Raw genomic sequence first — 14114 nt, 5'->3', positions numbered from 1 at the left:
CCCCCGCTGCGGTGCCACGGTGCCCGGCGGGGGGAACTGCCGGCGGGGGCCCCCGCCACCTCTCCTGCTGGCCGTGGGCCTGGGGGGGGGCCCACCCCGTCCCCCGCCCCGGGACCCCCCCCATGAATGTAGGGGCACCCCTGCTGTGACGCCCCCGATGCGCCACGTGCCCCGGCAGCGCCGGCGGGGCTGAGCCGGGGCCCCCAGGTTGGGGGGCCGGGGGGTGCCGGGGTCCGGGCCGTGCCGGGGGAGGGTCCGGGCCGTGTACAGCGTTTTCATCTCTTGGGTTGTAACTGTAAGTACGTAACAATGTCGGACTTGGCGCTGTGACCGTGGCTGCTCCTTCCTGGCGTCGTGGCACGGGGCGGCAGGGGCACAGCGGGGTGGTCAGGTCGTGGAGGAGGTCGGGGGTCCAGCCACGGGCCCGTGCGTGGCCGGATGGGTTGTGCCACGGTGCGGTGCTGGCGGGGCTGTGGCACGGTGCGGTGCTGTGCCACGGGGACCATGCTGGTGAAGCTGTGCCATGGGTCAGTGCCGGAGAGCCATGGGGCCATGCCAATGGAGCTGTGCCATGGTGCGGTGCCACCAAGCCGCGCCATGAGGCTACGCCAGCGGAGCTGTGCCATGGCTCGGTGCTGGAGAGCAACGTGGCAGGGGCCGCTGCTGATGGACCTGTGCCACGGGTCGGTGCTGAAGAGCCGTGCTGTGCCGTCATGCCGGCGGAGCCGTGGCTCCGGTGCCGGAGAGCCACGGGGCCGGGCTGGTGGTCCTGCGCCACAGTGCAATGCTGCAGAACCACGGTGGTGGGGCCACGCTGATGGAAGCGTGCCACGGCTCGGTGCTGGAGCCCCGCGCCGTGGGGCCGTGCCGGTGGAGCTGCGCCACGGTGCAATGCTGCAGAACCACGCTGGTGGGGCCACGCTGATGGAAGCGTGCCACGGCGCGGTGCTGGAGACCCGCGCCGTGGAGCTGTGCCACGGTGCAATGCTGCAGAGCCACTCTGGTGGGGCCACGCTGATGGAAGCGTGCCACGGCGCGGTGCTGGAGACCCGCGCCGTGGGGCCGTGCCGGTGCAGCTGTGCCACGGCTCGGTGCCACGGTGCTACACACCGGTGGGGGGGGGGGGTGTGCCGCAGCCGGGGTGCTGCAGAGCCACGCCGCGGGGCCACAGCGGTGCACGGCTCGGTGCCGGTGCCCCACGCGCGGTGTGCCGCGGCAGGGCGGGGTGCCGGCGGGGGTCAGGGCTGGCGGGGTGGGGGCCGGGGGGGCCCCGGGGGGGCCCCGGGGGGCGGGTAGCGGGGCCGGTAGCCGTAGGGGCGCAGGCGGTGGGTCAGGTACTCCAGCGCGTACATCTGCTCCCCGCTCACGTAGTGGAAGGACACGGACAGGTCCGAGCAGCAGGCCGCTGCCTGCGGGGGGGTGGGGGGGGTGAGGGGGCGTGGCCTCTCGGGGCGTGGCCTGGGGCGTGGCCTGGGGGCGTGGCACAAATGAAGTGGGTGGGGCTGGGAGCAGGGCGGGGAGGGCGGGCTGGGGTTTGTATGCTAATGCGGTGGGCGGGGCTTGGAAGGGGCGGGGCGGTGGCTCTGGGATGCAAATGAGGAAGGCGTGGCTTAGAGGGGAGTGGGCAGGTGAGGCAGGCAGTGGGTGGGGCTTAATAGGTGGGCGGGGCTGGGATGCAAATGAGTGGGCGTGGCTTAGCCGGGGTGGGGAGCCGGTGGTGCCTGTTGGGGTGGGCGGGGGCCTGGAGGGGTAGGCAGTGGGTGGGGCTCAGTGGGCGGGGCCTGGACCACCGTGGTGGAGCCACGTGCACAGCGATGCTGGGGGACGCGGGGGGGACTGGGGGGGGTCAGGGACACGGGGGGGGGGGCTCAGGGGACACGGGGGGCTCAGGGGACACGGGGGGGGCTCAGGGGTCCTGGGGACAGGGGCTCGGTGGATGCAGAGGGGACTTGGGGGATGCTGGGGCCCCCCCGGATGGGGGACCCCGGGGATGCAGGAGGGGGGGATCCTCACTCACCCATTGCACGGGGTAGTAGGAGTACTGCGGGTAGAAGCGGTCGTGGGGCAGCGGCTCGGTGAGGTGGGACTCGGGGGGGAAGGGGTGGAAGGTCTCGCGGCCCCACGTGTCCCGCGAGTCGCCCGCCTCCACCCCCACCTTCTCCAGGCACTGGCCCAGGGCCAGGTCCTCCACGGCGCTGGTGTGGGTGCAGGTGCGGGAGGCGAAGGCGGCCACAAAGCGCCGCAGGGCCTCCTTGCTCAGCACGTAGCCCGCCCCGCCGCTCATGTAGCCCTGCTTGACGAAGGGCTTGAAGCGCTTGCCGAAGTAGACGGGGCGGTCGGGGGGCTGGCCGGCCAGCAGCCAGCGCAGGTTGGCCACCACCACGAAGGTGTCGTCGTCCGCCTTGAGGAACCAGTCGGCCTGGCCCAGGTGGTGCCGGTGCACGTACTGGAAGGCGCGGATGGTCTTCCAGTAGAGCTGCTCGCGGCCCTCCCGCACGGGCAGCCCCACGGCGGGGAAGCGCGCGTCGGGCTCCGAGCTCATGAAGAGGGCCACGTTGCAGTGGCGTGCCCAGGTGGCCCGCACGTGCCGGGCCTTGGTCTCCAGGTTGCGCGGCCCCGTCATCACCCAGCACAGGATGCGCACCCGCTCGTACAGCGCCCGCGCCTCGCTGCTGTTCACTGGGTGGCAGGGGGGGCGGTGGGGAGGCGGCGGGACGTCCCGCGGCCCCCCCGGGGCAGAGAGACCGGGGGAACCCGTCCCCAGCTCAGAGCAACCACCACGAACCACGCCGGCCCCAGCTCACAGCTCCCACCATGGTCCGGAAGGTCCCAATCTTGTCTCCAGCCCAGAGTTGCCACCACCCTCCCCACCACCCCTCCCCTTGTCACGAGGCTGTCACCCTTCTCGTCAACTTAGTGGCCCCAAAAAAGGCGGCGCTGCCCCGTCCTTGCCAGCAGCTCGCAGCTCTCACCACCCCACCGCTGCCTCATTCTTGTCACACGCTCGGAGATCCCACTATGGTCGGGGGGCACCAACCAGCTCAGCGCGCCCACCGCCAGCCACCCTGTGCCGTCACTGTCACCAGCCCGGAGCTCCCACCACCGGCCACCGCGTCCCTTCCCTTGCCACGAGGCCATCGCCGTCTCACCAGCGTAGGGCTCCCAACACCAGTCGCCACGCTGTCCTGTCCTTGTCCCCAGCTCAAAGCTCCCGCCACCAGCCACAGAATCCCATCCTTCCCATTAACTCGGAGCTCCCAGCACCGGTCACAGGCTCCCCCAGTGTCACCAGCTCAGAGCTCCCATCACCGCTTGCACTGTCCCACCGCCCTCGTTGTCATTCCTCGTCACCAGCTCACAGCTCCCACCGCTGTTCTGAAGGTCCCGTCCATGTCACCAGCCCGGAGCTCTCTCCACCGGCCACCCCGTCCCCTCACTGTCACCAGCTCAGAGCTCCCACCACCGGCAGGTCGCAGCCTTGTCCCCAGCTCTCAGCTCCCACCGCCGCCCATGCTTCGCACCCCTTGTCCCCAGCGCAGCGCTGTCACCGCCAGCCACGCCGCCCCTCCCTTGCCACCGGCTCGGCGCCCCCTCCTCCGGCCACGCCGTCCTGTCCTTACACAGCTCAGGGCTCCCGCCACCCCACCCCGTCCCCTCTCCGTCCCCAGCGCAGCGCTGTCACCGCCAGCCCCGCCGCCCCATCCTCCCCAGCTCCCACCGCGGCCCCCCCCGTCCCTTCCCCGTCACCACACCGCAGCTCCCACCACCGGGCCCTCGGTCCCGTCCTTGGCCCCGGCTCAGAGCTGCCACCCCCCCCCCCGTCCCCCCCAGCCCTGGCCACGGGCTGTCCCCGCTGCCCCACGGGACGGTGGCCGTCACCCTCCCCACTGCCTCCCCACGGCCCCGGGGGGTGTTTGTCCGTGTGTCTGTCCCTTGTGTGCGTGTGTGCCCGTGTTGGCGTCCCATGTGTGTCCGTGTGTCCGCACCCATCCGTGCTTCCGGGACCGCTCCCTTCCCCCCTCCCCGCCGTGTCCCGTGTCTCCCGTGGGGCCGCCCCGGGGCTCACCTGTGGGCTGGGGGAGGCTGCGCAGGCGGGCGATGCCGGGGGCTGCGGGGGGATCCGGGGGGGCCTGGAGCTGCCGTAGGCCTTGCAGGAGGCTGCCCCCCAGGGCCAGCCCCACGGCAAAGCCCAGGGGGAACCAGGGCACCCGTGGGTGCCAGCCCCACATGGCCCCACCACGACGTCCAGGGGCTGAGGGGAGACGGGGACAGGGGACGGGAGGGGACGGTCTGGCCCGAGGGGGCTGGATCTGCCCCCCCACCATGGGGTCTGATGGGGGGGGTCCCATCACCCCAACCCAACTGCGCCCCCATCACAGGGGGACCCTGCCCATGGCTCTGCCCCCCACCCAAGCCACCAGCTCCGTGCCCCGCTCAGGACCCCCCCCCATCCCTCCCTGTCCCCTTCCATGTGTCCCCGCGGTGCCCCCCAAAGCCACCAGCTCCCTGCCCCGCCGTGATCCCCCCACCATCCCACGTCCCCCCCTCCCCCGCCGGATCAGGGACATCCAATTCCGGCAAATCTCATTACCGGCCGCTAATTAGGGCCAAGCGGTCTGGCTGGGGTGGGAGGGGGTCACGGGGGTGGGGGGCAGGAGCCCAGGGCGTTTGGGGTCCCGGGGCAGGAATGGGGCGATACCTGGGGGGGTCCCACCCCGCAGGGACCCCGTCCCCCCACCCGGGGCTGGATCCGGTACCTGCCGCGGCCCCCGCTCGCCCGTCCCGTCCAGCACCTCCCGGGGAGGGCCCGATCCTGCCCAGCCCCGGGGCGGGGGCAGCCCCAGCCCGGCCCCCCAAGCTGCCACCCCCGCTCCAGGGACACCCCCCCAAAGCGTGGGGCCAGCTTCACGCCCCCAAACGTGGGGGTCCCTGTCTCGGGGGGGGGGCTGCGCACGAGCCCCAGCAGTGGCCGCGGCGGTGGCACCACGTGGCAGGGCCTGGCGGTGATGGTGGCACCACATGGCACGGGCGCGGCCGAACGAGGAACCGGCTCCGCCACCCCGGGCGAAGGGCTCTACCGGGGGGCTGAGACGGGCGGGGGCACGGCAGCACCCATGGGTCCCCCCAGCCCCTTCCCCAGGGCCACGCCGGGAGGGGGCCGCTGCGGGCAGGGGGGGCACCGTCCCCACCCGCTGTCCCTGACACCCAAACCGTCCCCCGTGGCCACCGACAGCCCAGCGATGGCCACCGAGAGCGGCTGTGCTGGTGGAGAGGGGCGTGCGGGTTAGGGCAGGGTGGTGTTGGGGGCCGGGGGGGCCCCGGGGGGCCCCGGGGGGCGGTAGCGGGGCCGGTAGCCGTAGGGGCGCAGGCGGTGGGTCAGGTACTCCAGCGCGTACATCTGCTCCCCGCTCACGTAGTGGAAGGACACGGACAGGTCCGAGCAGCACTGGGGGCCCTGGGGCACAGATGGGGGGGCTGGGGGGGGGGGGGGGGGCACCGAGCACCCAGTGCCCCCCCCCATCGGTGCGAGAGGGCAGGAGGGAGGGTGGGGGCTGGAGGCCACCCCCGCCCCTATCACCGTGGCCTCTGGCCGGGTCTCTTTGAGTGGGGTGGGGGGCACTGGGGGCAGCTCCCCCCCCCATGGTGACCCCCCCCCCCCCCCGCGGTGGTGGTGGTGCCCAGCCCCGGTGTGGCGCGGTGCCAGCCCCGCTGATGCTCTTAACTCCGGCTCAGCGCCGCTGGAGGGGGGCCGCCCCCCACCCCCCCCACCGGGAAACGGGGCCGGGGGCACCGCGGGCGGCTTTGCCAGGCAGCCGGCTGGGGTGGGGGGGGAGCCAAGACCGTGGGTGGGGGTCACGGCCATGCATGGGGGTACTGTGGCCATGCACGGGGGGGGGGGGGGGGGCACCACGGACAAGGATGGGGACACCGTGACCACACGCTGCGGGGGGGACGCTACAGCCAGGCACAGGGAGGGGACTGTGGCCACACATGGGGGACCGTGGCCATGTATCGCGGGGGACACCATGGCCACGGGCATGCCACAAACGAGCCTGGGGGCTACCACGGTCAAGTGTAAGGGGACCGCAGCCATGCCTGGGGGACCTTGGCCGTGCATTGTGGGGAGACCGTGGCGGTGTGAGGGCAGGGGGTCATGGCCACGCATGGGGGACCATGGCCACGAGTGGGGAGCCCACAGCCACGCCTGGGGGACCGTGGCCACGAGTGGGGAGCCCACAGCCACGCCTGGGGGACCGTGGCCACGAGTGGGGAGCCCACAGCCACGCCTGGGGGACCGTGGCCACGAGTGGGGAGCCCACAGCCACGCCTGGGGGGACCGTGGCCACGAGTGGGGAGCCCACAGCCACGCCTGGGGGGACCGTGGCCACGAGTGGGGAGCCCACAGCCACGCCTGGGGGGACCGTGGCCACGAGTGGGGAGCCCACAGCCACGCCTGGGGGGACCGTGGCCACGAGTGGGGAGCCCACAGCCACGCCTGGGGGGGACCGTGGCCACGAGTGGGGAGCCCACAGCCACGCCTGGGGGGACCGTGGCCACGAGTGGGGAGCCCACAGCCACGCCTGGGGGGACCGTGGCCACCGCAGGGCCCTGGCAACTGTCCCTGCCCACCTGGGAGGGGGAACATCCATGGCCAGGGGCCCCGGGAGGTGCCACGTACCTCCACCACGGGGTAGTAGCAGTAGCTCGGGTACCAGAAGCTCCGGGAGAACTTGTCGGTGAGGTGGGACTCGGGGGGGAAGGGGTGGAAGGTCTCGCGGCCCCACGTGTCCCGCGAGTCGCCCGCCTCCACCCCCACCTTCTCCAGGCACTGGCCCAGGGCCAGGTCCTCCACGGCGCTGGTGTGGGTGCAGGTGCGGGAGGCGAAGGCGGCCACAAAGCGCCGCAGGGCCTCCTTGCTCAGCACGTAGCCCGCCCCGCCGCTCATGTAGCCCTGCTTGACGAAGGGCTTGAAGCGCTTGCCGAAGTAGACGGGGCGGTCGGGGGGCTGGCCGGCCAGCAGCCAGCGCAGGTTGGCCACCACCACGAAGGTGTCGTCGTCCGCCTTGAGGAACCAGTCGGCCTGGCCCAGGTGGTGCCGGTGCACGTACTGGAAGGCGCGGATGGTCTTCCAGTAGAGCTGCTCGCGGCCCTCCCGCACGGGCAGCCCCACGGCGGGGAAGCGCGCGTCGGGCTCCGAGCTCATGAAGAGGGCCACGTTGCAGTGGCGTGCCCAGGTGGCCCGCACGTGCCGGGCCTTGGTCTCCAGGTTGCGCGGCCCCGTCATCACCCAGCACAGGATGCGCACCCGCTCGTACAGCGCCCGCGCCTCCCCGGCGTCCTCGCCTGCCGCCGCGGTGAAGGGGGGACGGCGCCGCGTTGGTCCCGCAGGACGTGGTCGGGGGGCGGCCCTCAGCCCCCCCCACCCCGACTGGAGCAGCGGGGCGGGCGAGCCCCCCGCGCCCCCCCGCCGTGTCCGACCAGCGGCCCCCCGAAACACCCGCGGCCCCGGCCCGGCGCCCCCCGCCGCGGCGTCACCCACCTGCAGAGCCGGGGGGGGCCGCGCCCCGGAGCGCCGGGGAGCGGGAGGGCCCGGGGGGGGCACTGGCGGCCCGGGGGCCCTGGCCGGGGGGGGGTCCGGCCCGCGGGGGCAGCACGCCGCGGAGGAGGAGGAAGGTGCCGGCGAAGCCCACAAAGACGCCGCCGTGGAAGGGCAGCCACGCGCTCTTGACGCCCGGCAGCAGCATGGCGCCACGTGGGCTGGGCGCGGGGTGGGGGGCTCAGTGTGGGGACCCCCCGTCACCCCCCCGATCCGAGCGCTGGGAAAAGCCCAGGGCAAAGCCCCAGGGGTGGGGACGGGACCCCCGGGGTGGGGACGGGACCCCTGGGGAGGTGCCGACAGCGGGGGGGGGGCAGAGCTGCACCCCACAGCAGGACCCCCCCGGGTCCGGGGGGCATCTGCGGGGCACGGGGGTGACACAGACCCCCAGTGAAAGTTAAAGGGGGGGCAGCCCCCCCCCCAAGACGCCTGGGTCCCCCGCAAGCCCCGATGGGGAGGGGGTCGCGGGGCGGGACGGTGAAGGGGGGACACGGGGGGGGGTCGCGGGGGGGGGGTCCCGGCTGCGCCCTCACCTGGGAGCGGGGGTCCCGGTGGCCCCGCTCTCCCCGGCCCGTCCCGGGGGTCCCGGTCGCTCCCACCGCCCCGCCCCCCCCGCGCTCCCATTGGCCAGCAGCACCGAGCCCCTACCCCCACCCTGCCCCTGATTGGCTGCCGCGTCCCCACGGCCCCGCCCCTTTGCGACGGAGATTTGGGGGGGGGGGGGGGGGGCGGGGGGAGCCCCGCCCGCCGTCACCGCGGTTTATTGGTAAAAAGGGGGGGGGCGGGGGTCACAAATGGCTCCAGGGGCAACAGCGGGACTCCCCCATCACCCCCCAATCCCCCCCCCGTCACGCTCCCACTCCCCAAACCCCCCCACCCCCCCGTCACAGCTGCGACCCCCTCAGCGCAGGGTCCCCCCCCCGTGGGGGGCACAGTGAGATGCCCCCCAAACAGTCCAAGCCCCCCCCCCCCCCCCACTTGGGGGGCACCCCCCATGGGGCATCAAGGCCCGTGGCGGGGGGGGGGGGGGGCAAAGCCAGGAGTCGGGGGCCAGGGGTGTCAGAAGTCGGGGTCCTCAGAGTCCCCGGGGGGCGGGGGCTCGTCCCGGCCCCCCCAGACGAAGCGGTAGTTGTCCTCCAGCGCCTGCTGCCGCCGCCGCTCCTTCTGCGCCTCCTCCGTGCCCTGGATCTGTTGGGGGCGGCGGGGGAGGTGGCGGGGGGACGACACAACCCCCCCGGGAACATCCGCCCCCCCAATGCGGCTGCGGTGCCGGGGGGGGGGGGTCCGTAGCCCCCCGTCGCGCCTCAGTTTCCCCCCGCCCCGTGCCTCAGCCCCCCGCGCTCACCAGGATGTTGAAGAAGATCTCCTTGAGGTTCTTGGTGTCCTCCTCCGACAGCCAGTGCGCGTCGTCCTCCTCCCCGCCCCCCGTCGTCACGATCTTGATCTCGATTTTCCCTGGGAGCGGGAGAAGGGGGGGGTGAGGGGGGGCGGTGGGTACCCCCCGCCGTGCCCCTCGCCGCCCCCCAACCCTACCTTCGGCCCGCAGCCCCTCCTTGGCCAGCAGCTCCCGCACCTCGCTCTCGATGTGGTGGAGCTGGGGGTTGTCCCGACCCATCTCCCGCCGGGGGGGGTCGCGCTGCCGGGCGCTGCCGGGCCCGATCCTGCTCACCCGCACCCGCACCCGCCCGTCAGCCAGCGGGTCGGGGCTGGCCTTCTTCCCGGCCCCCTCCTCTTCCTCCTTCTCCCCTCCCGGGCCAGGGCCGCCCCCGTCCAGCTTGTCCATGAGGCGGTTGAGGGTGGAGGCCAAGGACTTGGAGGCCTGGTTACGGTCAAACTCCCCCTTCAGCCCCTCCGTCTCCAGCTCGTCCTCCACCTGCGGGTGACGGGCGGTCAAGGGGGGTCCCCAGCCCGGCCCGGGGGGCCCCAGCGTGCTGACCCACCTCGTTGATGATGTTGTCAAACTCCTTCTCCATCTCCGTCTTCACCTCCTCCTTCAGCTGGGCCATCTGCTCCCGGGGCAGCAGAACAGCCTCCAGCTCCTTCTCGAAGCCACCCAGAAGGTCCCCGTCTTCGTCCTCATCCTCTTCTTCCTCCTCCGGTCGTTCCCTCTCACCCGCTGGGGGCTCCTCAGGGATGGGGGGGTCTGAAGGAGTCTTCGCCGCTGCCACTGCCTCCTCCTCCTCCTCGCTTGCCTTCTCCTTGGCCTGGAGTCAGAGGGAAGGTCCTCATGAATGGTGCCAGTGGGGAAACTGAGGCACCGAGAAGCTGCCCGAGGGGCCTGTCCCCACCGCGGGTGGGCCTGGGGCGGGGCGCGGGCGGTCACCCACCTTCTTGGTGCTCTCCTTCAGCTCCTCGATGAACTGGAGCAGGTCCCCGGGGCTCCTGATCACTTTGAAGTGAATTTTCTTCCGCGTGTCTACAAGGCAACCACCAAAAGAGACAGGCGGGAAGGACGGGGACGGCGAAGGCCCACGGCACACGCAGGGGGACACAGAGCGGCCACCAGCGGCCACCGCTCCGGGGACTCACCAGCCGCCCGGCTGCCAGCTGCCTTTGGGAACGGCTCCTCTGCCTGCGGGAAGGAGATGGGGTGATGGAGCAGATACCTGAAACTGCTCCTCTGACAGGATGCCCATCCGGCCCCGCTCGTCCTCGCCAGTGGCCACAAGAACCTCCCCAAGGACGCCGGGGACTCACCCTGGCGCTGTCCTGCTGGCCACCGGCCTTGCCGGTCACCTCGCGCACCCGCTCCCAAAAAGCCGCCTCCTTGGCTGGGTCCGGCTCGTCCCCCGGCGTGGCTGGCACAGGAGGAGGGGACGGGCACGGCTGGCACCAGGCAGCTCCGAGCACGCTGCCCTGGCTGGCAAACGCCTGCAGCGGCTCCCTGAGCCGCGCTTCACCGCGGGGGCGAGGAGGGGACGGGGCGAGGAGGGGATGCGGGCTGTACCGTCACCGTGGGCCGCCGGCGCACCCTCGGGGGGCTGCACGGGGGTCTCAGCGTCCCTTTCGCTCCACAGCCTCGTGTCCAACGTCTTGAGCTCCTCTGAGATCTCCTCCACCTTCCGTTTGGTGTCAGCTGGAGGGACAGAGGGTACCAGCGTCACCCCCGTGTTGGGGAGTCGGGGTCCCGCTGCCCGCCGAGAGGGCCCCCCCCAATACTCACAGACTTGGGCGCGGACGTACTCGACGTACTGCGCCGGGCTGAGCGCCGGCTGGCAGAGGATGGGCTGCGGTGCGGCGCCGGCCGGCGGGCGCAGGAAGGGGTGGTGGCAGATGCGGGTGGTGTGGACAGTCAGGACGTAGGAGCAGGACTGGGGCTCGTCCACCCGCGCGATGTAGTCGCCGGCCCCCTCCTCGCACAGGAACTGGGGCGAGAGCCATCAGCCGCCGCCGCGGGGACACAAGTGCCACCACGCCTGCGTCACCCCCCGCCGCGGCCTTACCCGCACTTCGGCCTCCCTGGCTCGGCCGGTGAGGTCGCAGCGGGAGCCGTTCACGTAGCTCTGGCTGTGGTACCGCTTCAGCCGGTGCTGCTTGGAGGCCTGGGGGGACGGTGGGGGGAGAGCGGGGTGGGGATGGGGACCCCTGGGGCTTCCCCGCTGCCTCCTACGAGGGCTGGGCGAGCGGACGGCGGCGTCCCTGGGGAGGGGGGAGCCCAGACCTTGGCTGTCTCGTCGTCCCAGTCGAACGCCGACTGGTAGTAGCCAAGGAAGAGGATGTCTCCTTTGATCTCCGACTCTGCAGCCAGAGGCAAGAGTTGGGTGAGCGGCACTCAGGGGCAGACGGGATGACACGCACGTGACGCTGGGGACCATCTGCACCGTCCCCCCCCCACCCCCCGCCATGCCACCGGCCCCGGCCCCACCGGCACCTTCCACGTGGTACTGCTGGATGTGCTTCCCGTAGCAGAACTCGTACGTCCACCAGTCCTTGGTCTGGAAAAGATGGGGAAAAACACGGGATCAGGATGGAGGCTATGGCGTGACCCTCCCTTCCCACCCTGCCCCTCCCGCCTGCCAGGCCCCACCTTGACGAGGCACGGGGCGGCTCCCATGGGGCGCAGGAGCTCGGCGACGCCGGAGCCATTGTAGAGCTGCGCCTCCTCCTCGGGGTCAGGCTGCCGCCGGACGGCCGCAGGCGGGAGCCGGCACTCGTAGCGCTGCTTGAACTTTGATGCCACCGTCACCACGTCCTCCGCCTGGCGCTGGGAGGGGGGGACACGGCAGAGGCTCGGGGAGGGGGGCACGCCTGGGTACTGGGACCCGTCAGGCCGGGCAGCACGGGCAAGCCGTGTCACAGGATGGGGCCCGTTGCCGCTTCTGCGCCCCCAGGGAAATCAGGGCAAACTGCAGCCCTGCCCTGCCCTCCCCCGTGCCTCAGTTTCCCCCTTTCTCCCCGCTGCGGGTGAGCCCAGCCTGGCAAAGGGCCGTGGCGGGGACACGCGGCAGCAGCAGCTGCCTGCGGGGAGCACCCCCCGCTGCCAAATCCAGGGAGTCAAGGTGCAGGGCAAGGGCCAGTCCCCACCCTTCGTTGCCTGGGAAAAGGGACTTTGCTCCATGGCGAGACCCAGCTGGCACTGCCGCAGATGGTTCCGTAAGCCGCGGCTCCATCGAGCGCCGGGCCGGTGCCAGGGGGTCACCGTCGCCCCGGGGACGCCCCAGGCCCAGCTGCGCCCCACGGCTGCCGGGAGCTGCTCAGCGGAGGCGAGCGAGGTACGGACCCCCCTGCTCCCCGCTCCAGTCCAGTCCCAGTGCTCCCAGTAGGACCCCCGGGCAGGCCCGGTGACCGCTCCTGGTGCTGACACCTCCCCGGCCCGGTCCCAGCCCCTTTCCTCCCCGAGTCCCCGCCGCCCCCCCAGCCCCAGGGACCCCCCGGGCCGCTGCCTCCCCCAGGTCGGAGCCCCCATCCCCGGCGGGACCCCCGGGCCGGGGTCCCCAGTCCTGGTACCACCCCAGGCCGGTGCTCCCGTCCCCGGTACCAGCCCGGGCCAGCGTCCCCGTCCCCAGCAGGACCCCGGCCCGGTTCCCCCGCCCCGGTACGATACCCCCAAGCCCCGGCAGGACCCCGGCCCGGTTCCCCCGCCCCGGTACGATACCCCCAAGCCCCGGCAGGACCCCGGCCCGGTTCCCCCGCCCCGGTACGATACCCCCAAGCCCCGGCAGGACCCCGGCCCGGTTCCCCCGCCCCGGTACGATACCCCCAAGCCCCGGCAGGACCCCGGCCCGGTTCCCCCGCCCCGGTACGATACCCCCAAGCCCCGGCAGGACCCCGGCCCGGTTCCCCCGCCCCGGTACGATACCCCCAAGCCCCGGCAGGACCCCGGCCCGGTTCCCCCGCCCCGGTACGATACCCCCAAGCCCCGGCAGGACCCCGGCCGGGTGTCCCCGCCCCCGGTACCGCCCCGGGCCGGTGCCACCGGTACGACCCCGGGCCGGTGCCCCCGACCCCCAGCCGGTGCCCCCGTCCCCGGTACCGCCCCGGGCCGGTGCCCCCGGTACGACCCCGGGCCGGTGCCCCCGACCCCCGGCCGGTGCCCCCGTCCCCGGTACCCGCCCCGGGCCGGTGCCCGTCCCCGCCGCGGCCCACCTGCCCGGCCAGCACGGGCTCGGCAAGGATCTCCAGCCCGTACTTGAGCTCGCTCAGCTCCTGCAGGTTGAGGGCGGCGCGGGCCCCCGGCAGCGGCCGCCCCGGGCCCAGCACCGCCAGCAGCAGCAGCAGCGCCGGCCCCGGGCCCGGGCCCCGCCGCGCCGCCATCTTCCCCCCGCCGCCCGCCGCTTCCGCCCGCCGCCTCCCCGCGACCGCCCCGCCCACCGGCGGCCCGCGCGGCGGTTGGGCCGCCCGCCTGCCCGTCAGCGCTTATCCCGTCCTCTATTGGCCGGAGCCCGGCGATGACGCCGCCGGGATTGAGGCCGCGGTGGGAGGGCGGCGGCCCTGCCCGGGGGTGAGGCGATTGGGCTGAGTCAGCGCAGGCGGCAGCCAATCGCGGGGCGGGGCGCAGCCGGCCCCCCATGACGCCACGCCGGGCTCTTAAAGGCGCAGGGCGGCGGCGCCGCCGCCCGCTCCCCATTGGCCGAGCGGGATGCAGCGGATCCCGGCCGCCTGATTGGCGGAGGGAGGCCGAGCATCCCCGGGGGAGACCCACGTGACTACCGGCGCGGGGGGGCCCGGCCCCGCTCCAGGGTGAGGCCCCCGTGCCCACGGCGGCGGACGTGCGTGGGAGCCCCGGGCGCGCACACGCGTGGGCCCCCCCCCCCCCCCCCCCCGAGACCCCGCCCTGGGCAGGGTCCGCGCGCGGCGCAGCCGGGCCCCCCCCAGCATCCCCGGCCCCCCCCAGCATCCCCGGCCCCCCCCGAGCAGCCCCGCCCCCCCCCGAGCATCCCCGGCCCCCCCGCGCCCCCCCCCGCCTCCCCACGGCCCCCCCGCGCCCCCCCCCCCGCCCCCCCCATCTCCCCACGGCCCCCCCGCGCCCCCAGCGTCCCCCAGCACCGCCCCCCCCGCCCCCCCCGGCCCCCCCGGG

The 14114-nt window shown here is 73.9% G+C and overlaps 3 protein-coding genes across 3 annotated transcripts; all 3 read right to left on the bottom strand.

Moving 5' to 3' along the window:
* Positions 1-1238: 1238 nt before the first annotated feature.
* LOC142596006 (glycoprotein-N-acetylgalactosamine 3-beta-galactosyltransferase 1-B-like) lies at positions 1239-4229 on the bottom strand. The gene is made up of 3 exons (XM_075724856.1): positions 4067-4229; positions 2018-2679; positions 1239-1409 (listed from the first exon to the last, which is right to left on the bottom strand). Exons 1-3 carry the CDS (start codon positions 4227-4229, stop codon positions 1239-1241), a joined length of 996 nt encoding a protein of 331 aa, XP_075580971.1.
* A 1055-nt stretch (positions 4230-5284) lies between these two features.
* LOC142596005 (glycoprotein-N-acetylgalactosamine 3-beta-galactosyltransferase 1-B-like) lies at positions 5285-7745 on the bottom strand. Its single transcript, XM_075724855.1, has 3 exons — positions 7541-7745; positions 6680-7344; positions 5285-5455 (listed from the first exon to the last, which is right to left on the bottom strand). Exons 1-3 carry the CDS (start codon positions 7743-7745, stop codon positions 5285-5287), a joined length of 1041 nt encoding a protein of 346 aa, XP_075580970.1.
* Positions 7746-8656: 911 nt separating this feature from the next.
* OS9 (OS9 endoplasmic reticulum lectin) lies at positions 8657-13351 on the bottom strand. Its single transcript, XM_075724992.1, has 14 exons — positions 13184-13351; positions 11625-11801; positions 11469-11532; positions 11259-11335; positions 11041-11139; positions 10761-10962; positions 10551-10673; positions 10295-10395; positions 10127-10169; positions 9925-10013; positions 9538-9801; positions 9131-9470; positions 8943-9052; positions 8657-8785 (listed from the first exon to the last, which is right to left on the bottom strand). Exons 1-14 carry the CDS (start codon positions 13349-13351, stop codon positions 8657-8659), a joined length of 1986 nt encoding a protein of 661 aa, XP_075581107.1.
* Positions 13352-14114: the final 763 nt, after the last annotated feature.

The sequence above is a fragment of the Pelecanus crispus genome, chromosome 26 (assembly GCF_030463565.1).
Source record: "Pelecanus crispus isolate bPelCri1 chromosome 26, bPelCri1.pri, whole genome shotgun sequence".
NCBI classification, from domain to species: Eukaryota; Metazoa; Chordata; class Aves; order Pelecaniformes; family Pelecanidae; genus Pelecanus; species Pelecanus crispus.
The sequence above is the reverse complement of the archived record's forward strand: the minus strand, read 5'-3'. Positions and strand labels throughout refer to the sequence as shown.

Excerpts from the sequence above, each read along its gene's own strand:
- LOC142596006 (XM_075724856.1), bottom strand. The coding sequence starts at position 4,229 with ATGTGGGGCTGGCACCCACGGGTGCCCTGGTTCCCCCTGGGCTTTGCC. Across the intron at positions 2,680-4,066 it reads CAGCCTCCCCCAGCCCACAG|TGAACAGCAGCGAGGCGCGG; the intron begins GTGAGCCCCGGG and ends CCTGCCACCCAG. Across the intron at positions 1,410-2,017 it reads CCTACTACCCCGTGCAATGG|GCAGCGGCCTGCTGCTCGGA; the intron begins GTGAGTGAGGAT and ends ACCCCCCCGCAG.
- LOC142596005 (XM_075724855.1), bottom strand. The coding sequence starts at position 7,745 with ATGCTGCTGCCGGGCGTCAAGAGCGCGTGGCTGCCCTTCCACGGCGGC. Across the intron at positions 7,345-7,540 it reads GGCCCCCCCCGGCTCTGCAG|GCGAGGACGCCGGGGAGGCG; the intron begins GTGGGTGACGCC and ends CCGCGGCGGCAG. Across the intron at positions 5,456-6,679 it reads GCTACTACCCCGTGGTGGAG|GGCCCCCAGTGCTGCTCGGA; the intron begins GTACGTGGCACC and ends TCTGTGCCCCAG.
- OS9 (XM_075724992.1), bottom strand. The coding sequence starts at position 13,351 with ATGGCGGCGCGGCGGGGCCCGGGCCCGGGGCCGGCGCTGCTGCTGCTG. Across the intron at positions 11,533-11,624 it reads CCGCCCCGTGCCTCGTCAAG|ACCAAGGACTGGTGGACGTA; the intron begins GTGGGGCCTGGC and ends CATCTTTTCCAG. Across the intron at positions 9,802-9,924 it reads TGAAGGAGAGCACCAAGAAG|GCCAAGGAGAAGGCAAGCGA; the intron begins GTGGGTGACCGC and ends CTCTGACTCCAG.